This window comes from Taudactylus pleione, unplaced genomic scaffold (assembly GCF_031769625.1).
Source record: "Taudactylus pleione unplaced genomic scaffold, aTauple2 ptg000229l, whole genome shotgun sequence".
NCBI lineage: Eukaryota > Metazoa > Chordata > Amphibia > Anura > Myobatrachidae > Taudactylus > Taudactylus pleione.
The window spans coordinates 4,894,427-4,920,365 of NW_028284631.1; the positions used below are offsets into that span (position 1 = coordinate 4,894,427).

The 25,939-nt window shown below is 44.2% G+C and overlaps 1 protein-coding gene across 8 annotated transcripts in view; it reads left to right on the forward strand.

The window, feature by feature from the left end:
* Positions 1-25,939, forward strand: part of GIGYF2 (GRB10 interacting GYF protein 2) — a 183,010-nt gene that overhangs the window by 20,714 nt on the left and 136,357 nt on the right. For all 8 annotated transcript variants that reach the window (XM_088479253.1, XM_088479254.1, XM_088479255.1 and 5 more), the window contains exons 2-5: positions 7,951-8,038; positions 8,637-8,766; positions 14,251-14,346; positions 22,835-22,955. In XM_088479253.1, coding sequence (XP_088335379.1) covers positions 7,998-8,038; positions 8,637-8,766; positions 14,251-14,346; positions 22,835-22,955 — 388 coding nt within the window. In that variant the 5' untranslated portion in view covers positions 7,951-7,997. The remainder of the gene's footprint in view (positions 1-7,950; positions 8,039-8,636; positions 8,767-14,250; positions 14,347-22,834; positions 22,956-25,939) is intronic.

Here is a 25,939-nt window from a genome sequence, read left to right on the forward strand (position 1 = left end):
AGGTAACTCACCGCGATATGGCGAACCTACCCACCATATATAGAGAATCTATATAGAACCCCCTATATAAAGACTTATGTCCTCTTACGGATGTCCTAACTAAGAGAAGGTTCTGAGTAATGGACGAGAAGGAAGCTTGCTCCACATATAAATATAGAGGAAAACTGGCGAACTGAGAGCAGACCGGTCTGGTTTCAGTAGGATTCAGACCTATGTTATACTGCTCGGTGTCTGGAGTGGAGTTGTTTCAGCAGGAAGCGCATTCTGTTTAGGAAAACTGACAGAAGTGTTATAGAAAAACTACCCACTGTGTCCACGGAGACATACATGGCTAGTGAATAGACCACACTGATGCTGCACCGAATGCATGCAAATACTGGAAGAAAAAAAAATAAAAAACATACACGCATGCACACACATACATACACACACACAATATAGTAAGTAAAGGCTAGCATCCCAGATAGGAACTACACCTGGGACTTCAGCCTTAAGCCACAGAGCCCCCTATCACTAGGCTATTGGTCCAGTATTACTGTATATTCACATATAATGTATATACACACACACATATACATACATCCACAGAACATATTATAATCTATAGATAACATACGTAAAATACGTAAACTGATATATATATATATATATATATATAATATAAATAAATGTGTGTGTATGTATTTGTAAACAAATAGCCCCTGCAGAGAAGTGGGGAGACCCAGAGCATGGTACAAACATATGACTGAGTAACAGGAACAGTACAACCCTAGTGGGCATGGAATGACATAATATATGGAATCCCATCAAGTATCCAAACTCAGATCGACTGGATATCACCAAAGTGCATAAACATGGTGATCCAGATCCCCCTCATCGGGGAACAGACTAAAGGGGCCTATCCATTAGCAGATCTTTCTCTAATGATGAAAGACCAGATTTATCCCTTGAAAATTCCTGGGGTTGCAGTGACAGATATCTGTCATCTACATGACAGATTTTTACGAATGATATTGCACAACATCATTCAGGGAGTGGATTTTTTTTATGTTTCTATTAATTTTCATTAAAAATATCGTTTGTCGTTTACCGCTTATAAACTGACAGATATTTCTAATATCTGTCAGCGATGAGCGATAATTGACCAACATGTTGGAGAGATGAGACAAAATTTGTCGGCCCTGGGAGTGCGCATCTGTCATCGCTCAGGGCCTATCCATTAGCAGATAAATTGAACGACTGTAAGATATATTGAGTCGTTCAATTTATCTGCTAATGGATAGGCCCCTTAAAAGATAACCATTAAACTGTCCTTGTAGGAGGGAAAGGGAAAAACTTCTCCCCACATAGGGCGGAATTCAATTGTTATCCAACCCTCATCGCGCCCGACTGAGCTATTCAATTGTTGCTCCTGTCGGGCGCGATCAGCTGCCAGAGCTCCATTTCAGCTCGCAGCCCCAGAGGGGTGCGAGCTGAAATTGGGGAAAAGTGACCTATTTGGGCGCCCAAACGGCACTGTTCCAATCGCGCCCAGCTCTTTGGTCGGGGTTAGCTGCTTAACGTGGCTAAACCCGACCACTTTGGGCGCGATCAGCGCGAAAAGCTGGAACAATTGAATAGCGGCCCGCGACCTCCTGTCACTTTAGACGGGAGATCCGGGGCCGCAAAAACAATTGAATTCCGCCCATAGTGTCTAATGCACAGGTTCTCAAACTCTGTCCTCAGGACCCCAAACTGTGCATGATTTCTATGTCTCCACACTGAATCAAGTGAAATAATTATCTACATCTGTGGACCTTTTTAAAATGTCATTGAGTAATGATTACACCTGTGCACCTGCTAGGTGACCTGCAAAACGTGAACTGTGTGGGGTCCTGAGGACCGAGTTTGAGAACCACTGGTCTAATGAAATTGGCTATAAAATTTACTTGCAGTGGTGAAGAGCTGTCACATCTCTGAGGAAGACTATCTGTAGCTAGGGGACCATTGAGGGACCTTAGAGTATGTGTGTGTGTGTGTGTGTGTGTGTGTGTGTGTGTGTGTGTGTGTATGTATATATATATATATATCTATATAATGTGTGTGTATATATAATTTTGCAAAAAGTTAATGCTAGTGCTCAACTTTCGAATTCCCTATGTGGATAAAGTCAAGCAATATATAATACTGATGATACGTCGTGAAGAACACTTCCTGGAAGTAACAGGTGGCTGCAGTTCCTCAATAATCCGTGTGGCGAATGGGGAACAAAGTAATGTGGTGCGCTTAGTAGTGTAGTTTTTTACAACTAATTAAACTTGTGCTCAAAGTAAGTAATGTGTTACCAAATATCAAACAATTAAAGGCTTATCTGATGTCCAGATGGTACTTGCAGTGGTTCCAAGGTTTTGCAGGGGAAACTCTTTCTGTAACACCTTTAAAATTTGGGCTATGGGTTACTCTGGGACTCCCGCAGAGTATTCTGGACAGCAAAGGAGGAGAAGATCGCATGCTGCATATATGCTGCAGATATTTTGTATATCTCAAATATCCCACTGAGATTCAAACCCCAGTCTCTTTCTATGAAGTACTGTGTCGTTACCACTACACCATCAGTGGAGTGTGAGAAGACTACGAAGCGTTCCGGGAAAACACCACACAAGTAGAGGGAGTATGCAACTTCACTTAGATAGGGCCTTGGTTTTAAAAACACAACCTGAGCTCTGTGTAGAGAGGAATGTAAACCATTACACCAGGGATGGGGAACCTCAGGTCCGGGGGCGGAATCATTTGGTCCGGCCCTCTGAGCTTTTTTTCTGCTAGCCTCATCTGTCTACCAGGGTGCTCTAGAATGGCACCCTGCAGCCAGAATCTATGCAGGAGTGCCACCTGGAGTGTCTTAGGATACTTCAGACGGTCACACCACTGCCCTAACAGTTTCCTGGAGCATCCTCAGGATGCTCCGGGCATTGCTGTAATCACTGTAATTGTGGCCCCGCCCCCATGTGACATCACGTAGCCTGCACCAGGCCTGCGAATAATGTTATACATTTCAAAATGGCCCTCGGCAGAAAAAAGGCTCCCCACCCCTGCATTACTCTAACCAAACTCTCTTAATCTTATGTGAGAGGGAGAAAACAGACAGGCCATAGCAGAGAGCCAATTCTCTTGAGAGACCATATAGATATTGAACCATAGTATACTAGGCTAAATAGTAAGGTTCAAGTCAAAACTGGCATCTCTAGACTCTTATTGCATAGCCTGTCAACCACGACAGACATTGTTGACAGACAACATACAAGGGTTGTCCAAAAGTAATGCCTAAATGCTCATAACTCTGAAATAATAGGCAACATTTATTTGAAACTTTGTCAGTTTGTACTTTAATATGTCTGCTAACTATATATGTAGTTTTATTTAGGTAGTCCTAGAAATACCATGGAATCCAAGATGAAACAAAGGGCCGTCATTGAATTTCTGGAAAAAGAAGGCTGCAGTGCTAGAAATCCACAAAAGACTGAAAAAAGTGTATGGTGAGCATACAATTGACTATAGCAATGTCAGAAGATGGATGAGGCGTTTTCAATTGGGAGAATCGTCCATGTGCGACAAACCTCGTGGTGGCAGTCCATCAACTTCAGTGACAGCAGAGAACCGACAAAGTCGATGCCATGATTCAGAAAGAACGTCGTGTGACCATCAGAGATATCCGTGATGAACTGGAATGTAGCCATGGCACTGTAGAAACACTAATCCATGATTTGGAATATTGTAAAGTGATTGCTAAATGGGTTCCAAAGCAATTAACCAGGGATCATAAGGCCCAAGGGGAGGAAGTGTGCAATGACCTTTTGAACCAACTTTGAAGCCAACCCTGAGACTTTTTTGTAAAATGTAATTACAGGAGATGAGACCTGAGTATTGTTTTATGACCCAGAAACAAAGGCCCCATCAAAGCAACGTAAACACCCAAGTTCACCTAGGCCAAAAAAGTGTAAATCACAGCGATCCGTAAACAAATTCATGGCCACATTCTTCTAGGATTGCCGAGGTGTTGTTCTCGTTTACTTGAAACAAAACCAATCAATCAACAGTGATCGATACATTTATTACACTTGAAGCCATCCGCAAAAAAAGGTCAACAATTCGAATGTCAAATGTCATCTTACACCACGACAATGCCAGACCTCACACTTTTAGGGGTATTCAGTTTGAAGCGTTAAGTCCGGATCCGCGTTGTCTCCGCCGATGACGTCATTTCAACTGTTCAACTGTTTTGCTTTTATGCCGTATTCAATTTGGAAGACTTTCCGCCAAGGTAATAGGCGGAAAAGTATCGCCTATTCGAAAAAAAGTGTAGAATTGGGGTTTTGGGGCGCAACATTTCGGGAACCCCCGTGCAGCCTTCAGACAGTCCCCTAAAGGTAATGTGTCAAAATTTTTTTTGAAAAGTCCAAAGGACACCCCAAAAAGTGACTTTGAAAAAGGGGGCAAAAAAAAAAGTTGGTACAAACTTAAAAACTAGCGAACTTGACTCTGGGGGGGTCCCCAAGTATGCCCCAAGTGTGTTTTTTTATTGCAGGTGCTTGCGGCAGGTGAATTTTTCATGATTTTTTCAACTTTACTTTAGCAACCTTTAAATATGCTGACCCCCATTTTCAAGTACCCCAAATTTGCTGGGATTACTTATTTTCAGGAAAATATACTCCTGAATACTATTCAGCATCACGTACTGGAAAACGCTATTTAGCAGCTATTGAGCCCGTTTAAAAAACCCATATATCTTCAGCAAGCCAAATCGGGGGGTACCATAGTGAACCCCCATGTCGGAGCATCATTTGGGGGGTGTCAGGTTGATTTCCCCCAAAATGACAGTATACTTTCCGCTGGTTTCAGTATTGCCGGGTGCCGTTTCCGCGCGCGATACTTTTCCGCTTGGAAAACAGGCGAAACCGGCATTAAGTCCGGGCCCCGTATACTTAACGCGTCTCGGCTCAAATTGAATACGGTTCTTTGATGGCAACATCTGCGGCTATTGCCAAAATGGGGTGGGCAATAATGCCACATCCACGATACAGTCCTGATTTGGCCCCTTCTGACTTTCATCTGTTTGGCCCTCTCAAATACTGTCTCCGTGGTCAAGATTTTGAAGACCTAGAGGTTGATAAAAACGCCATACGTTCCTGGGTCAAACACCAACCACTGGAATTTTTCCAAAGTGGATTCACAGCTTGGGTTGAGAGGTGGAGAAAATGAGGGCAGATGGTGCATTTTTTGAGTAGAGTCATTTTGTTGCTAAGACTTCAAAGTATTTTACTGCAAATTTTCAAATATGTATCTATAATAAAATTTGAGTTGTGAGCATTTAGGCATTACTTTTTGAATAACCCTCGTATTTATGGATCTGCAGAATCTTTTATACTGGGATGCTCCTCAACAGGAATCGACCTCTAGGTTAAGGCTATGCTAAGCAGTAACTATATAAGTTTGCCAAGAAGCATTTTGACACAGAGATTAGAACTAACGAGAAAAACGTTGTGGTTTCAGTATGCGTGCTATCTCCGTATAACAGCATAATGGTGTTAAACTTATCGCACCTGGTATTCTCCAGCGGTGTCAATTCAAGAATAACCCGGCCTTGTGCTGCTTCGTTTCCGATATCAAGCGTGCTTGTGGTCACAAACCTCTTTACAGCACACATTGCGTTAAAATGTAATTACCTGCAGGAGTCGTACCTGGGTATGCTGAGCACTGGCATATCTGTAGCTCAAAGTAGCCTCACTTAAGTTTAAAGTCTGCCTATTCTGACTTCTCACCCTGGAGGTAGCTACTGAAAGTGAAAACATACAAACTCCACACAGATAGATGGATCTAATGCTGTGGGGCCGTAACGATAACCATGAGACCATACATGCTGCCACTATGCCAGAGAATAAATGTCTTTCCCAGTGCTATTCTAGAGAGGGAAGAGGCACAGGCTAGGTGAGAACATACAAGCTCCACACCGATAGATGGGTCTAATGCTGTGGGGCAGTAAAGCAGTATGTAGACAGATATGCGTAATACTAGGCGGAAAAAACTGTAATGCTGGCCGTACACTAGCATGATTTCTGGCAGATTGCCTGATTTTCAGATGCGTCGTAGAATGAATTGTCGAAATCGTGTAGTATTTAGTATGTAGAATTTAGTATACGATCCGATGCGCGCTCCCGCCGCTCTTAAAATGTATCGTATAATCAGATGTGAAGCCCATATTATCTATCGTTATCGTATGCAGATCGTGCCGCGTATCTGTGCATGCGATGCATCTTGTGTCCGACCGGCGTTATTTGAATTACATTTTGAAGAAGTGTGTGTTCTTTCAATGACCTTTCCTCCTAAACTGCAGATCGATCATATCTTGAGATCGTATGTACATCGTGTGTCAATCGTGCGGCTGCTGGGAGTTCAAGGGAAATCGTAAGATGAATTCCATCTTATGCTGGTCGTACTCAGTGTCGAACTGGGGCATGAAGGGCCCACCAGGGGAAGGCAGTGGTAGGGGCCCATGCTTAAAGGGTGTGGCCAGCCTCCTGAGGGGTGTGGCCAGTCACCACAGACACTTGGCTAACCATTATAGAGGACAATTGTCTGTAGACAACATGGATACTCCACTGCATGGTCTGTTCATTCGTGTTCCTGTCTACCTAACTAGCTGACTCTGTAATAGAGTAACAATGTATTCAAGTGCACTGTCTGAAACCTGACAATAGAAGAGGTGGTGGGGCCCTCAGGCAGTAGGGCCCACCGGGGATTTCCCCTGTACCCTTGTGGGCCAGGCCGACCCTGGTCGTACTAGTGTATGGCCAGCATAAGAGGAACCTGCAGAAGTACACTCAAGTAAGAGCATGCTATACAGACTACAAGGGTGGCTTCTGGACACAGAATGCACGTCTGATGGAGGGGTGGGGATAAACATGCCTACGTGGAGCTGATGAAACATGGCCAACCATGAAGAGGGGCTCCCACAGCGGTGACAACCCTCAGGTGTAGCCGTCTGAGCGGGAGAGCAAGGAATAACCAAGATGGCGCTAGCTCTGCCCCCAGCTCTATGTCCTCTGTGGTTTAATCTGGGAATTAATGGCGGCTACTAGCGCTGTGCAGCCTAAGTAACAGGCTGTAGCGCGGCCCCCATGGGGGGTGAGGGGGGGCACTAGTCTTACTGCAGCACAGAATGCCGCTCATCACCGCCGCTGTTATATCTAAGAGCTGGGGGACCCCGTGACTATAATACACCCACTACCTTGCTATTCAAGGCAGATGGATTGTACTTACCGCTGCATGTGGACGGATCGCAGTAGGGCCATGGGACCCGGACACTAGCCGCAAGCAGCTGTGGCGGGTCCCCAGGTTTTCCGTGACCCTGTGGCCAGGGACCCCCGACACAACCCGAAGGCAGCTGTGGCAGATCCCTCCGGCACCTCCAACGATGCAGGCAGACTTCATTGAAGTAAAAAATGAAATAAATAAACATTAAAAAAGGAAAAAGGGGCTGGAGACAGCCCAAGTGCCTCCGACTCACTCATCGCACATATCTAAACTGGGCTTGGGAGGGTTATACAGGGGGAGGAGCCAGCTACACTTCTTAAATATTTAAAGTGCCAGGCTCGACTCACACCTGTCTATACCCCAATGTATAAGCTCCAGTGTCCCCTAGTGGATGAAGGAGAAATAGATTGGGTGAAAGTCTGGTTAGGGAAAGATCAATAAGAAATGAAATGCAATAGTCATTGCAAGAGAGATTGAGTGCATGGAATAGCGTGTTTGCAGTGTCTTGTGTGAGATCCATGTATATTCTAGCAATATGAGATGCATGCAATAAGATTTAGAAAAGTAATACTGTGACTAGGTAAAGTTTTACATTGTAATCACAGACTTATGCAACATCTGTTATATGTTACGGTCTGCTCATCAGTCTTCTTCTTTTGACAGATTTTCACTCTCTTTATAAAAAAATACTTAAGGAAATAGAACGCATTATGACAGCTGAGACTCAGACCCTGAACTTTGGCCCTGAGTGGTGAGTATTTGTCATGCAATGTCTAAGCAACTTTGATAGCAGTATAGGAGTTGTATTACGGTTTATTTAATCAAGGGTGAGACTTAAAGGTGTTTCTCTTTCACTAAAAAGAATATTGCTTTTAGAATGAATGTATTTGGGACTGCACATTCAGTTATCCAGCGTTTTAAACCAAAGTGAGAGAGCTGTATCTATATAATAATTACAGAAGGTCTGTCCCGTCTCCTCAATGCACGCAGTGGAAGGCAGGGCACATGCCCCAACTGTTCCCACTGCGTGGGAGACAGGACAGGCGAAGAAGAGGAGTATGTCCGCTGGGAACGGGTAAGTATGGGGGCGGGGGGAGATGTATTAGCTGATGGGACAGGACCGGACAGAGTGATTGGTGGGATGGGGCAAAGCAGGGGGCTGACATTAAGTTGATTTTTTGTTTTCTTCATTAAATGCCATGTGCGATAGCTAAATGCAGTTTCCATACTTAGAGCACCACATTTTTATTAATTATTAAATAAGACTCTAATAACGAGTCTCAATAACAATATGATTTTACAATGAAATTTAAATTTTAACACTATATATACTGTATATAACTTTCCAGGCTTCGGGCTTTGTCTAGTGGGGGTTCTGTTATTTCCCCACCCCTTTCCCCGGCGTTGCCAAAGTACAAACTTGCAGACTACCGGTATGGCCGGGAAGAGATGCTAGCACTTTATATAAAGGACAACAAGGTAAGCAAGACACATAAATAAATAATTTGGCGCAGTGTTCACACTTTTATTTTAGCTGTTTATTAAAGGTTAAGTATCATACAGTAAATTTTGCTTTAATGTTAGCATATAATTTATTTTATAATATACATTATACCTTGCTAAAACATATTTTATCAAAGGAATGTGAATTATGAAAATGTTCTATATCCTTGCTTTAAGTTTCCAGCCGTAAAATGCAGTGGTTATAAACTTGTTTAGTTGCACTCATTCACTGGAAAACACCTTTCACACAAGTGATTCATCTGTGTATACCAGGGGTTCTCAACTCAAATCCTTAACTACCACCAACAGGTCAATCTATTTTTGGGGACACTGGATAACCATGGCTTGTAGATTGCGCTGTTGAAGGAGCAGGAACAACTGCAAACTAAACCTGTTTGTCCCCCTCTACATCCCATAGTGCTTTAGTTTCTTTTTTTTGCCCAAGGAGTGGGCACCATTTTGGGAGCTGCTGTCATTTTTATTATTTTTATTTTTTTATTATCCACTGCAGAGTTCATCTGCTAAACTCTGCTGGTGGGTGCAGGTCAGTAGTGCTTTTCTGTCTTTGCTCCCTTCCTCGGATCGCAGGGTGGTCGGGGACCGTCAGAAATCTTCCTCCAGGTCCCGGGCTGCGACAGAACAGTTGGTGTCATGACTTCTTTAACCAGGAGGCAACTGCGCGTCTTGGGCTGTGTGTCCAAGTACCGTGATTGTCTGGAGAGGTGGCAGCCGAGATGGTGAAACCCGCCTGGGTAAAGGTGTTGGTGCTCTCTATTGCAGAACTTTTTCAGTAGCAGTGAGACCATCAGTTTCCAGTAAGTGAACAGTTCTCCCAGTCACCTCCGCTGTAGCGGCCTCTCCTCCTGGTTCCTTACCTCACAAGCCCTGCTGTATCCGGTTGGGATCCATTCCCATTTAGGGAGTCATCCCCCCCCCCCCCTCCTCAGGTAGTTCGTTTGGCCAGCTTTGCATGCATCAGGGCTATGTGCAGGTTCAGCTTCCAGTGGATTCTGATTTCTCTGGAACAGAGGAAGAGAAGCATAGTGGGTGCTTGGATCTGGGAAATTCTACCACTCGCCTAGGGAAGGAGGAATTGATTTAGGCAATCCAGCAGGGTTTGGATTTCCTGGATCTCGTGGAACATGCTGTCCCTTCGGTTACCTGTTGAAATGTAAAAAAAAATTAAATAAGCTGTTATACTTTTTCTTTTTTTTTTAATCGATCTCTCACCTTATGGACTTTCGGGGAGAGGCTTGGAAAAAGTAGTCTTGGCGTTTCCATGTGCTGAAGCGGTTCACCTTATTCTCATTCTATCCCTCAGATGAGAATTTGGCTAAGTGCGAGCCCGTGTCCCCATCACTCGGTTAGCAAAGGCCACTACTATTCTCATTCCTGATGCAGAGTCCTTGAAGGATACTTCAGATTGGAAATATGAGTGGATCGTTAAGTCAAACTTTGTCACTGCTGGGGCGTGTCTCCAACCTGTTTTAGCTGCTTCCTGGGCCAATAATGTGGCGGACAAATGGACTGAGCAACTCAGTGAAGGATTACAGTCCGGGTCTCCCGGACCAGACTTGTTGCCCTTAGTGGATTTATGTAGAGTTGTAGTGGCTTACATGGGTTATGCAGTCATAGATGTGGCTCTTGACTTGTCCCGCATTTCTGCATTTGGCCATGGCTTAACTGCTGGGAGAACGACGCAGAAGTGAAACTGGATTTGGAAGCTTTAACTTTTACTGGATCTGTTCTCTTTGGTACAGATCTTGATGCCATTATCGCTGATGCTAGAGTAGGTAAGAGAACTTCTCTTCCTGTGAAGCCTGCCATGAAACCCAGAGGGCAACGGAATCTGTCCTTTTGTATTTCTTGATAGGGCACAAGGAGCTCCACCACAAGGCTCCTTCATAGATTATTAATGGGGTCTACCAAAGAATCATGCAGTCAGGACGGGGCAGGCGTCCTGGGCCGAAGCTTGCTGAAAAGCAGTCGGCATGACTGGGCTATTCCACATTGGGACTGGTTTGTTGTGGGTGTCCATCTGTCCTGCTTCTGACACCAGTGGACGTATGAAGTTATAGCCCAGGCTACTTCGGGCCTTCGCCCAAACATTTTTTTTCTCTCCATATCACCCTTAAAAGGTCAATATAACCCCTACTATGGTTGTTGGAGGCTTGTTTCTGTTCAGCCAGATGAGGCAGAGCTGGGGTTTTACTCATGCCTGTTCCTGCTCTCAAAACCAGACTTGTCCTTTCAGCCCATCTTGAATCTCAAGACTCTCAATTGACATCTGATGGTTGCCTTGGATATAAAAGATGTGAACATACATAGCTCATTCTGGAAGGGACATCATTGCCTCACAATATTTGCTGTGGGCAAGGACCATAACCAGTTTAGGGTTCTGCCCTTTCGTCTGCCCACCGCTCCACAGGTATTAACAAAGGTCATGACTGTCATGGTTGCGCACTTAAGGTTCATGGGAGTAATGATCATCCCATATCTGGATGATCTCATCAAGGCCAGCTTTGAAATTCTGCTCTGTGCTAATCTGCAGCTGACCATGGAAACCATGGCATGGATGGGTTGGGTGATCAACTTCCAGAAGTCCAATCTTGTCCCTTCACAGCGCAGGATCTTCCTAGGTCTCCTCTTTGTAACAAGATATTCCTGCCAGAGGACAAGATCTTAGTCGTCCACAGACATGTTCTTGCCCTGCTCTCTGTCAAGCAGGTATCCATTATGCTCTGCATGAACTTGCTGGGTAGGATGGTATCTTGCTCGAACGTATCAGAGCTTGGCGTCTCAAGTGTTTTAGTAGACGCATCTCTCTAATCCCTGTTGTGGTGACTCGCCAGAAGCAACCTGGAACAGGGCCGACCTCTGTCGACATATCAGTGAACTATAGTGTTCACAGATGCCAGTCTGCAGGGTTGGGGGACGCAGTGAGGAGGGATCTTAGTCTCCAAGTGGTGTGGACTCTACAGCATTTGTCTTGGAGTTACGAGCCATTCATACGGCTTTCTTTCAAGCTCCCACTCCCCTTCAAGGAAGACCGCTCAAGATCCAGTTAGACAGTGCCACAACTGTAGCTTACATAATTAACCAAGGCGGAACACGCAGCACCATGGCGTTAGCAAAAACAAGATCTTTCGATGGGCGTTCATCCCAGACGTAGACAACTAGGAAGTGGATTTCCTAAGCCCACCACAAGGTTAATCTCGGAGAATGGTCCCTTCATCAGGAGGTCTTCGACCAACTTGTGGACTGGTGTGGCTTGCCAGTTGTGGACTTGATGGTCTCTAGACAAAACCACAAGGTACCACTCTACTGCCCGTGCATGAGGGTTCCAAATCCTATACTGGCAATGATCGTCTCCTGGAATTTCTGCTTAGTGTATCTTTTTTTTTTTTTTTTTGCGGATTCCAAAGAAGTTCCTGTTTGTCCTGGTGGCTCCAAACAGGTCAAAACAGTTGTGGTACGTCGACATCCCCAGCATGATGGTGGATAATCTTTGGAGGATTTAAATCTCCTGGTGTGAACATAAGCAGGCCAATACTTACTTGAACTTTGGATTGTCATTCCTGCAGGACGACTTGGACAGTCTGAAACTAGCTTCACTAAAGGTTCAGGTTTAGGTCCTTCTCAATATTTTTCCAACATAAGTTGGCCACCCTCCTTGAAGTTCAGATCTTTTCTTCAGGGATTGCTTGTCCAACCACCCTTTGTTCCCCTGGTTGTGTTGTGGGATCTCAATTTGATCCTGTTTGAACTTCAAAAACCACTCTTTGAACCTTTTGAATGTTGTGGATTTCAACTTTCTGACCTGGAAAGTTTCTTTATTTTTTCGCTGGCCATTTCATCTGCCAGGCGAGTCTCTGAGTTGGTGGTTCTCTTGCAGGTCACCTATCATTGTTTTTCATCAAGATAGTACAGTTCTGCGGGCTATACTGCCTTTTAAGCCGAAAAACATCTCCCTGGTTTCATTTTAATTGTCTCTTAGTGGCCACTCGTCCTGTGGATGCTCTGGGCCTTCTTGATGATGTTGGAGCCTTGCGGATCTATGTGGTGAGATCTGTATGTTTCAGAGGGGGCCCCAATTCCAGATCGCCTGATGGTTCATTCTACCAGATCTGTGAGCGCCTCTTGGGTGGCGTGAGAAGGTATCCCTGTGGAGCAATTAAGCAATGCGGCCACTTGATCCTTAATCCATAGTTTTTACAAGGTTCTACAAAATTTGTCTTTATAGCTAGAGGCGTCAGTTTTGAGCGATAAGTTTTGCGTGCAGCTATAGCTGAGGGTATCCTCCCTTAAGGAGCATCTTTGGAACATCCCCATGGTATCCAGTGTCCTCCGGATGTTAGAGAAAATAGGATGTTTGGTGCTCACTTATAAATCTGTTTCACTTAAACGTTTCAACTTTTAGGCCCCTACACACTAGACGATATTTTGAAAGATTTGGCCGATTCTGACACATCGGAACTTCAAATCGTCCAGTGGTTACACACTATGCTCACTCCCGCTGCGTCGTTTGTTGCATCTTCAGATGTTTTGTACTTGCAGGAAGATCTGTAACTCGGTAATGATTCCCCGCAGATTGTGCAGTGTGTATGCACTACCAAACAATCGGGTGATATGGTTACATTATATAGTTAACAATCTAACCACCAAACGAAGCACAATTTATTGTTTGGTTGGTTAGATTGCATAGTGTGTATGCACTAGATCATTTCCCGGGAGTTCAGGGGAAATTGTCGACATTGCATCGTTTGCAAGTCGTCCAGTGTGTACCTAGCTTTTCATGAGTTCTTAGAAGTTAACATGTAACAAGAACAACACTCAAACAAAAGGGAAAACAGAGTAACATAAAAAGGTAGGAAACGCAGTGTCCACCAGATGAATTAAGAGACAGATTTAATGGTAAGTACAAAAAATCCGCTTTGCTGGGTCACTAATTATTCCACTTGCTTCCATAGAGGGAAATCCTCAAAACATGACCTTTTGGGTAAACGTGATAGTTGATGTTGAGAACCACTGCTGTATATATGGAGCCAATTATTCCATGGCACAAAAGAAGCACTTATAAATGTACAGTGCTGTATGAAAATATGACTACATTTACCAAGTTCAGGGGTCTAGTGTACAGTAGTGAAAGTAATCTTTATAACCTCTATATGTGTAAGGATATATTATCACAGAGAAACCAGTGCACCTAAATTATAGCTAAAACAATGCAGATTAGAAAACTAGACCAGCACTAAACATTATAAAGTAAAGAATAAGGTATAGAAAACTGAACAGAAGGTAGAATATCAAAAGTTCAGTTGATTTCACTAAAAATACATATCCAAGGTACCGACGTGTAAGTGAAAATGTATGATTAAAGTAATAAAAGCTATGAATGATAAAACTTTCAACTTCCTAAACCACCAAGCCCTTGGTTAATATCAATGTATGTGCTTACAGGTTCCGTCAGATCTCATGGACAAAGAGTTCTTGCCTATTTTGAAAGAGGAGCCCCTACTACCTCTAGCACTTGTTCCGTTTACTGAAGAGGAACAGGTGGGTTTATAATGATAGTGGATACTATATGTATGTACTGTATATATGTTTGTGTATAATATCCCTATCTAAATTGTTTTAGACTGAACTGATAGCTACTGCGAGTGGAAACCAGTTATCTCGCGTTGCTTACAGTAACAATAGATTTGGCTGTTCTAGATTTTTTTTCCCCAAGGTTCATTGTTATGATGACATTAACAGAATGTAAGCTCTTCATAAAACTTGCAATGAGTGCTATGCATACTCTCTTCGACCACAAAGAAACCTTAAGCTGTAATTTGGATTGCTATTAGTATTACATTATGTTGCCATATAGTTTAAATAATCTTATTTTGAATTGAACTTTAATATATTCATCCCATTCTGCTGTGGTTCACTTAAAAATGTGAATCTCAACACATTGCTAAGAACTGAGTAATGATGAAAATTACCATGCTATGTGTTATTTAACCCAGAAGTAAAAATTTAGTTTAGGTAGAATATCCTAAGGAAAAATTGTAATGGGTTTTGGCATTCTGGCTGTCCTGCTGGGCACCTGTGTCTTGCTCTGCTCCTCAGTCGTAGCCTAGTATTAGTAGACAGTCAGAACACTAGAAACCTGCTAAATAAAGGGCCCCATATACCTGAGCCGCTATTCCCCGTTTTCCAGATCGGTCACCAAACCGGCAGATTCGTGGACATTGATCCGCAATCCATGGGGTGGACTTAATGTATGGGTATTCTAAGTCATGAGTTTTTACATACTGTATACTTAAATCTGTTTTCTCCTTCATCCACTAGGGGACACTGGAGTTCAAGACAGTGGGGTATAGACGGTGGTAGAGCAGAGCTTGGCACTTTAAATAATTTAAAAGTGTGACTGGCTCCTCCCCCTCTATGCCCCATCAGCCCCAGTTTTTAGAATGTGCCCGAGAGAGCCGGTCGCACATCTGGCTGTCTCCAGCCTTTTTCATATTTTTTATTTTTCAAGCATTGAGGACAGGCAGACTGCTTGCTGTGACAGTCTGCCTGCTACGGGGGAGCCGCCGGGAGGGCACCACACGGCTACTGCAGCCTGTGTCCGGTGACCCTGAGGAGGGGGCACCAGCAGATGGAGTCATCGGACCCTGCGAGGACCCGCCACTGCTGACACCGGCATGTGTCCGGGTTCCTCGCCGCCCCCTCAGCCCAGCATCCCGGCCGCAACAGCCCGTAAGTATATCCCACCACTCCTGACTAGCTGGAGTGGTGGGCGAAAATGCTGGGCTCAGGACAGCGCGCGCTGCGCGGCTGTTACACAGCCTCCTTCCCCTGCCAGTAAACAGGCAGTGTCGGAGCTGCTGATGAGACCCGCTGCTGCACTCGGCAGTCAGCGTCCGGGTCTCTGGCTTATCCTAGCCACTGTTCCCCCTCTCCTATTTAAATGAGGGGATGGATAAAGCAAGACTGCTGCGTCCCACTGCTACCATAACGGGAGTCTGCAGCCCCGCTATTATAGCCCTGCATAACGAGGCTGGGGCGGGGCTTAAGGAGCCGCTCAACGCGGCTCTAAGTTGCCGCGCTGGTGCTTGTATGAAAGCACCGGCGCTGGCTTATGCTCATTAGCCGCTGTAGAGCGCGGTACAGCGCTCTTAGCGGTTGGTTGCTGTGCCGGTGCTTATTTGAAGAAGCACCGACGCTGGCTCTCACAGCGCTATGCCTGCCTAGAGAGAGAGGCTGGAAAATAACAGCGCTTGTAGTGCAGAGTCCCCGTTAGCGGGACGTGGTTGATTTACCGCCATTAATGTGGCGTTGGGGGCGGGGCTTAGCGGCGACCCGGCCAAGGCCAAAACGCTGGGCTCAAGGACAGCGCGTGCCACGCTGCGGTTAGAGCTAATGAGCACAGCTGCGCCTTTGTACGGGATCCCCCCTCATGTAGTCTGCACTGCAGCAGCATCCCTGAGGTTAGTAAGCGGCTCACTGTAATAATGGCGCTTCCCTGTTCAACGCTCTGGAACATCCTGCCTGAGCAATGCCAGCAGTCAGTTCCAACACAGATGGGCAAGCGCTGACTCCCCCCCCCCGCCCCCTCTGCTCAGGAGAGAGGCTGGAAGACAGGACCTGCCATAGCTGAAATCGGCAGAGTCCGGGTCTCCTGCCCCTTCCCCAGCATGGCTGTTAGTAGGCTGACAGCGGTGAGGTCTGCGTTGCACCGCGCACCCTCCCGCCCTGTATGCTGCGTTGTCACTTGCAGGGAGGTGCGGGCGCTGTTGCAGTGCTTGTACAGGGAGAAGGCTTTCCGGTGGCGCGCACTACATGCGCTACAGACCTGGGCCCTCCATTTCAGTATTCGGGCTAGGCATAATACAGCACTGCCTTAGCGATTAGCAGCTCTCATCTATTAACAGGAGGAGACGCTGCGTTACGCAGTTCCTGGCTGTGCTGAGCAACTTTACATGCCCGCTCCTAAAAATGATGATTAAGCCCCCCTCGCTTGTGTAGGAGCCATGATCGCTCCTCCCGTGTTATCGGCATTGGCTGGACCTTCAACTACTCCGCTTTTATGCGGTTCTACTGCGGGGGCAAGTAGCGCTGTGTTGACTGGAGTATATCAGTGGCTCACACAGTGTGGTAATTCAGGAATGCATACAGTCCAGCGACTGCAACAGTGCCCCTGCTTCCCTATTATGGGCAGCAGTATCTACCTGCACACAAGCAGTATAGCTCAGTGCACTACCTGCAGCAGGGAGTGCTTTAGCACTGGTTTCCTACGAGACCCCTCCCTTTTTGGGAGTGCTTCAGTAAATAATAGGATGTCCGTCACTGTATGACAGGAGTATTCCCAGCTAAATACGCTGTGCTGACGGGACACGGTCCCGCCATTTTGCCAGACAGTGTAGTGGTTAGCGTTGCTGCCTCGCAGCAGTGAGGTCGTGGGTTCTCTTCCCACCGTGGTCCTAGCTGTGTGGAGTTTGCAAGCAACGGGTGTTACCCCCTGTCATGGCTTCCCCTTGGTTCTATAAAGGGCACCTGGCTTAACCTAATTAAAGATATATAGTATGTATAGTACTTGTACTAGTCATTGTTCGGGTTGCTGGGGCCAAAACTTATGGTTATAGCTTACCCGTAACCAGGGTTAGCACATTATTGCGTCCCATCCCCAATCTTATGCCTCATAACCCTGAACACGCTCTATCTCGTCTGTTTTTGGAAGCTAAGCAGGGTCAGGCCTGGTTAGTACTTCGATGGGAGACCACCTGGGAATACCAGGTGCTGTAGGCTTATATAGGTGCCAGCACATATACTACATTATAGGCTGGTTTTAAAACCTTCCAGTTCTCTATAGTGCTAGCTACTGTGCATAGCAAGTTGTTAGCAGAATGGGAACTAGCGTAAACCCCTGTTTGCACTATAACACCGCGTTATGCGGTTCTGAGAGGGGCCAGTTACTCAGCCGGTGCACATTCCCGGCTAGAGGCGCTGGGCTGACGGGACACAGTGCCGCCATTGCAGCGCAGGGTATTACCCACTGTCAGGCTTCCCCTTGGCTTTATAACAAAGGGTGCCTAGCTTAATCTAATGGCCTGATATCATAGCCTGTGAAGGTTACTCCATGGTGTGCTAGCTACTCTGCCTAAACTGAGATCGTCTTTTTGATTCCCTCTTCAAAAAACGGGTTATTCTGGAGCTAAAATAGCTCACCTGAAGCACGCACGCTCATAATATATAAGGCGAGTACACCAGTAACAGAAGTCCCAGGAACGACACCAGTCTGGGACAGCACGCTGCTAACACATCTTGCCTCTACGCCATAACAGAATGACGGCCACATGAGCAGCCTCCCGGCGTGGAGGTAAGCCACGGTATATATATATGTGTGTATGTATGTATGTATGTGTATATATATATATATATATATATATATATATATATATATATATATATATATATATATATATATATATATATATATAAGTATTTTATACCAGCCCTGCTTTAGAATATATACATGCTGGAGTGAATTTGTCCATCCATGGCGCTAATTATGCTCAGGTTCTATTTTAAATTTTATCGTCGCCTACTAAACTTGTATGTAGGTACACGTATGCATATGTGGATATCGCGTCTTATCCTTACCGTAACATACTAGCATAATTAAAGATTCTACGATTGGAGGCTGGACGCTCCTGATGCGGTAGTTGGTACAATGACTCCGCTTTACACTATCTCTCCCTAGAAATTGGGTTGTGTGTGTGAATATATAATGTTTATACTTCCACATTCATTAGGTTTACCTATTATTCCACGGATGCGTAGCCGTCTGGGTTTACCATAAGCTGTAGGCTATATCCATTCCTATTATATGGTGGTTCTATAAACTAGAATCATATTCTGCAGCTTACATAGTGATAGTCACAATTCCCTGGGCATTGCTTCCAGTATGGTCCCTATACATGTCCTGGGGCGCGCCCCATTCGGGGGATCTATTCTCATTACAACTACAGTGGTGCACTTGTATTAATATTTCCGAACAGGTACCCTTCTCAGTATCTATTCCGGTACTCCATATTTTTGTCGCATATCTCAATAAAATGAGTCTCAAAAGGGCCTTAGGTACAATCCATACCATGAGGCCTTGGGCCGCCCACAGAACAGGCTCAATTTAGAGTCCTGTTATACGACCACCTTGTCTCCACTAACATTTTATTAGTTTCCACAGTAATTTCTACTGCACTTCTCCAGACTAAGGTCCGTGCTGTGGAGCATTGGTCTTCGCCCACTGAAGCTACTCTTTATACCTAACATGGCGGGTTGCTGTGTGATAAAAGGTCAGTGACATTCTACATAGCGTCCAGAGTGCTTCTGGTCGCTCACAGGTAAGATCTTACCTCACTAATGCCTAGGAAGATGCTCCTATTTCATGCAACCTGACATACATAACGTTAATCTCCCATACGGAGCCTAGCGGCTGTCCTAGCAGCCCTCTGCTCTTTTAATCAGTTGGCTCTACACTTTAGAGTTTCCCTGGTGTGTGGGTGCATAGTTTGTACATTGAGATTAGCGACACTATTCTACTAGAATCTGTTGGGGTTATGGACCAAAGCGCATCTCTGGGCTAGTGCACATCTTTACATAAGTGTGACAGTCACTATGTTCCACGCAGGGGGCCTGGTTGGGTTTTCCTGTTCAGTATATGTTTATATTTTATCACACTAATAGGTACCTGACGGGTACTTGCATGGTTGTCCTGCTGCCCTGGCCTTGCTGTGTGGGATGCTTCCCTATATTGGTAGCTCTCCCTGGGTGGGGTTACATTCGTGCTCCTTTACTGCTAAGTTCCTGGTTGTTTTCACACTATGTTCGGGCCGGCAGTTGGTACTGACTACGCACTTCCATCAGGTTGGAAGTTGTCTTTTTATCCCTGTTTTCAGTATGGGTTATACTGCTGTCTGACCCTCTGAAAGGAATTGTAGTCTCCATCCTCTCGTATTCGCCTCTGCCTCATGTCCCGTGGGATCTCCACACGTTGGAGACTTCTATGGTGTAACCTTTCCGCTGGTTCACAACTTTGTTGTAGTGGGACCTCAATTATCGTTCCAAGCGATTGTTCGGTCTTGTCTTTGACCTCCCAGTATACTCTTTATTGGGAGTCTGTGGACAGGATCAACTTTGTATCTGTTGATTGGTATTGTCATACTTCTATCTATATGATTATGACCAGCGGTGCTGGGATTCTGCTGTCTGCAGCTGTTGCAGTTTCCTGTGCAGACTCTAGTACGATTCACGAGTTTTTCTCGTTTTCTGCCCTTCTCCTATGGATTCTTGTTGGGGCTCTCTGCTACCAGCTGTCTGGTTTGGTCTATTTTCAGCCGCTTCTCAACTGTGATTGTTTTCTCGCCAGCCGTTCTGTTCATTTTGGCTTCCGCTGTGCGTACGCTGTGGAAGTTCTTCTGTGACTGTCTCCTGAGGAGTAGTGTTTGTCTACTGTGCTCTACGACACTTGATCCTCTGCCTCTGCTGGGCCTATTGTTCTTGGCAGTCCCTATTTCGGTTTGGCCGAGGGGTCAGCAAGTTCTCCGCGCTTCCCACCCAGGAGGTTGGCTTTGGGACGTCCCCACTGTCTTGAACTCCAGTGTCCCCTAGTGGATGAAGGAGAAAACAGGATTTTGGTACTTACCGATAAATCCCTTTCTCCGATTCCACAGGGGACACTGGACGCCCGCCCAGCGCTGCGTACCTGACGTTTTGTTGGGTTCATTATATGGTTGTGTGACTGCATGGTTCCCTGTTATGGGTTCCACTGTTCTCATTCAGTCGGTCTTGTTCCGTTCTGTGGTCTTCTCCTTCTCCTCGTTTTCTTTTCTCTTGTCCTCCGTCTCCTCTCGGGCTCAGTTCTTAAACTGGGGCTGATGGGGCATAGAGGGGGAGGAGCCAGTCACACTTTTAAATTATTTAAAGTGCCAAGCTCTGCTCTACCACCGTCTATACCCCACTGTCTTGAACTCCAGTGTCCCCTGTGGAATCGGAGAAAGGGATTTATCGGTAAGTACCAAAATCCTGTTTTTACACATCAGGACATAACTAACAATCGCTGTGGTCTCAAGTCATACAATCTGGCAGAATCTCAGCGCATGCGACAAAGTATTTGTAATAGCCTTGATTTTAGCTGTCATTATTCAGCAACAAATAAGCCCCCCTGAAGAAGCTTTGTGGGGAAAAAGTAAATGCACCCTTCCTTGTTGCTGCCATTTACTTAATGAAGGGAACTGACCCGGGTGCTGCTAAGGGCACTTATCATTTGATTATGAGGAATTGCTGCCACTTCTACATTAAGGCACCCATACATCAGCAATCGATTGTGGCAATTCTGCATTTTGCAATCGATTGTGTATAAAAATCTGCAATGTATGGGCTTCACAGATCGCAACCAAAGTGATTGGAATTGTTCAATCAGATTGTCCAACATGTTCGATTTCACAGATCGATTGGGGCTGTAAATTGCTAGTGTATGGCCATGATCAGCAGACTTGCAGGACGTTACTAGTAAAATGATGGACCTTTCACGATTGGCAGATCTGTGTTCGCTACAACCTTCACATACTGGTGTGTGATAACGCTGCATTGCAGCAGAGCATTTACATATAGGTTTGTGATAAAGGCATATTACAGCAAAGCCTTTATAGCAGTCTGTCTCAGCAAATTCATCCTAAAATCAGGCTGCATGATGCACAGAAATTGCTAAGTCCACAAGCAACATCCAGACATCTACAAACCTCTGTCGGTAAGATTGTTTTAATATTCTTGACTACCATTCTACAAAAACTTGAAAAGTATATTTTACATGCAAGGAAAGAAAGATGAAATCCCTTCCTCTCCAAACAGAACATTACAGTATGACTTAGGTTTGCAAAATTCTTTGCCAACTCCCCCCAACCCACAAGATTTCTGGAACATCGTCCTGTGGACAGTGTAGGCTTAGAACGTATCACAGCAAGAATCTCATACTGCCATTCAAGCATGGTGGTAGATGGGTGCCTGCAATCACCAGTGGTACCCAAACTTTTTGGAATTACGGCACCCTAGAGTTATCAGCATTTTTTTTTCATGGCCTTAATAGGTCATGCTCATGTTCAGCTATGTGGTGGTGGTGGACAGGGTTGCAATTCTGTTTGTCCACATTTTTTTGATTAGGCAAATCTAGAGCTGGAAGCTGCTGACCATAAATACTTTGAATTGGTACTGGACTACCAACCTGTGGCATCCCTGCAAATGCTTTGGGGCACCCATTTTGGCAATTATTGTTATATACCACAATATTTCATAGAAAAGTTTGCCGTCATCTGTCCAATACCTGAAGTAAGGCAGAAGTTGAATCATGAAGCAGAACTTTGATCCTAAGTCCACCAGAAACTACAATTGAATGGCATGTTAAAGTTCAAATTTCAACTCCTTTGAGTTGATGTGGGATATTCTATTCCTACTAAAATTGGTTCTGCAATCTACAGAATCATGGGGTACACATTTTTCACACATGGCGTCTTCATGTTGGATAAATAATGACAAAGTAAGTTCTGTTATGGTTTGTCTCATGAGATTCATTTGCTCAAATTTTGTAATTTTGTGGTGACTGGATCGTGTAAACTCAGGTTTGGAAGCGGGTGTGTACTGTCTTTTAATGTTTGTTTGTTCTGAGTGTTGTTATTAGCTATTTTACACAAACAAAGTTATATATTGTGGTTAGTGGCCTTGTTTTGTTTGTTTTTTTTTATTCCCATAATTTTAGACCGAACACTGACATTTATTTTTGGGTTATCAGATAAACTTATTCATATCTTATTTTCGCCTTTTGTTAAACCCAATTATTGTAACTTCTCCTAAAATTAAATAAACTTGCTAATTTGATTCTCTACATTCAAACTGACAATGAGCAGACAAATAAAGGTGATAGGTTACTGACACAATTTCCTCACTTGACTAAGCGTGATTTATAGAAAGTTTTTGTTCACCATTAATATTTTTCTCTCTACAGAGAAACTTTTCAATGTCTGTTAACAGTACCGCTGTGCTGCGCCTCATGGGGAGGGGCAGCGGTGGAGGAGGGGTAACAGTAGTAGGGGCTCCAAGGGGCCGGAGTTCCTCCAGAGGTCGAGGTAAGTTGTCATTTAAATTTACATTTAAAGATGTAATCTAAACTCCATTGAAGTGTGCTCTGTTATACATAGATATGGTCCTGTACTACCAGGTTGTAGGCCAGATGTACAGACAGGTGGTACAGCTAATATCTGTAAGTAGTTCCTTCTTTCTGACCACATTACTCAGAAATATTCCACATAACTTCAAGTGCTAGAAGAACCGTACAGTAGGAGGTATGAGGAAGTGGGAGGTGAGGCATTAGCAGTAAAACACTGTTGTGTCCAGACATAGGTTTGACCATATCAAAAAAAAAAAAGTGTGCAAGTCAATCATCCATTAATCATGTTCAGGGAAAAAGTGTAAAGATAGGAATAATTGTTTATTGGAAGTATTTTGAAAGGAATTGGATAAACTGTATCGACAATGTGGTCATTATAGAGGCTAGACCAGTGTTTCCTTAAGGCCCCCATACATCAGCAATTGATTGCTGCAATCTGCAATCAATTGTGTATAAAAATCTTTCCCTTTTTCAATAGATTGTGGCAATTCTGCAATCTATTGAAAAAGAGAGAGATTTTTATACACAATCGATTGCAGCAACCGTGCAATTTGCAATCCATTGCTGATGTATGGGGGCCTTAACTCCAGTCCTCATTTTGCAGATCTTAGTTGGTGCACAGGTGTATTCATTACTGGCTGACACATTTTAAGATACACAGGTGTTACTAATTATTTCAGTTGTGAGAGTGGGGAGATATGCAAGTATGTAGTCTTAAGGTGCCCATCCACTATACGGTTAAATTGAGCGATTGAACGATCATGATATCGTGATTGTTCGATAATCGTTTTGCAGATTGTTTAAAAATGTCTAAACGACCAGCGGGAGCACCCATCGCTGGTCGTTTTAAATATCGATCATCGGGTAAATATGTTGTACAACCTGATGATATCGTCAGGTTCAACATGTTTGCAGATTGATGTGCCTTCACTGAACGACTGCTCGTTCAGTGAAGGCACATCAGGCAGACAAACGACTGCACAATTACAATGTCCTAATCGTGCAGTCTTTTGCCTGTCGTCTAGTGGATGGGCACCTTTAGGGTTCCCTGAGGACTGGAGTTGGGTCTCCTTTAGTTTGGATTAGTTATGTTACGGACCTTTTGCCTGCACGTACAAAAGTCAAGATTTCCTTTTGGATGGATTGATCTGTTTTCTATGGGAAAATAATGGTGTGCAATTGTGTGTCTGGGAAAAGAATAACTTTTTGATAACTGCTATAAACTTGAACTGAACTTGAAACTTGAAGCCTATGACTTGGTATGATGGTGACCTTGTTCTCCTAAAGGCTACTTTCTTGTGCGTGATGCTAGGCTGGGAACATGATGTAACCGTACCGTCAAATGAAAATTAGGGAGGTTTGCTGTGTTCACCATCTAATGTGTAGATAAGACAATGAAAGAACTCAAGTGGGTTGAAGATGAGGAGCTGTTAGGGAGTAATCATCGTCCCCAATGTTCTAGAACCATGTACACCACTTTTAGTGCATATACCATAATACAATGAAGCACAAGTTCTTTCCATACCATCGGTTGCTAATTTTTAACATTCCTCCCCCCATGACATTACTGCTGTCCTCCATCATGACACTGCTCCTGTCCCCACCAACATAATTACACTCCTGGGCAAGTTGTTTTTTTTCCACATAATCAGGTCACATCTGCTGCTGGGAGCGTTTCCATATGATCAGTGTGATGAGTTCGTAGTCACATATACTTAAAAATTGAAAACCACCTGGTTGAGCTGAAACTAATTGAATACGACAAGGTTCTTAGCCTACAATCCACCACACCTTAAGAATGGGGACTATTGTGTCGTCAACCAAGTAAAATGCATAATCTTTAATTAAGGTGTGCAGGGTTTTATTTTGTTTCATAAAATTATTGTAAAAGGAAACCTAATGGAGGCAATGCAGAAAAACCTTTCCCATTATTTTAATTTAGTTAACATGGTAGAAATTTAGATAGTAGTAATATTCTTAACCATTTTTAGATTGCAAAATGATTTATGGCTCACACATTTATGACCAATCTGTGAAGTCCATTGAATGATTTAACCTTATGTCCCCTCTTCCCTGAGACTTGCCATGTCCTGCGAATCTCCTTTCTGCCAAGAATAAGTTGAAATGCTGTTTTCTTCCTACATATGTCAGTGATGTGTGTGGCACCTCCTGTTTGGACTGTGGAAATTGTTGCGCAGGCATTGGGAGAACAAAAACAATATTCTGGTATTTTTCTAGCACAACAAACTGAATTTAATGTGATCCTTTCCTGAGACGCTCCCAGCTATTTAGTTTAGTAGTTTATAAAAGCAGAAAGTTGCCTCCCATGGATGTGGAAGTGGTCCTCCTTTATAGTTAGGCCCACTAACCAAACAAAGGCTGCTACGAAAACACACAGGTGTTTAAGAACAGAATTGGTCAGAACTTGGAGAGAGTACATTTTAAAGAATGAGACTGACTAGGCCCGACAAACCTTTAGTTAATAAATTGATGCCCGATTTCTAAAACTTGTATTTTGCCTCTGTTTAACACTAAACGAACAAGCTTGTCATCTTCATGGTACTTCTAAATAAATCAATTTACCTTAATTAAAAATAAAGGACCACAGGTGTGATATGCTACTTTGGTTCTTTCTTTTTGTTACAGTACTGTACTATCTGACGTTGTATAGACACACACAACTGCAATTTAGGGGGGTATTTATCAAAGCTGGGAGAGATAAAATTGTAAAAAATAAAAGACCAACCCAATCAGCTCCTAACTATAATTTTTTAAACACAGCCTGCAAAAAGCAAATTGGAAGCTGATTGGTTAGTATGCCTTCTTTTACCATTTTAACTCTCACCAAGCTTTGGTAAAGGCCCCCATACACTGTGCATTATGCACCTTGCGATCCGACGGCCGACATATCGGGTGGTCCCCACACACTGAGCGATCGGGTGG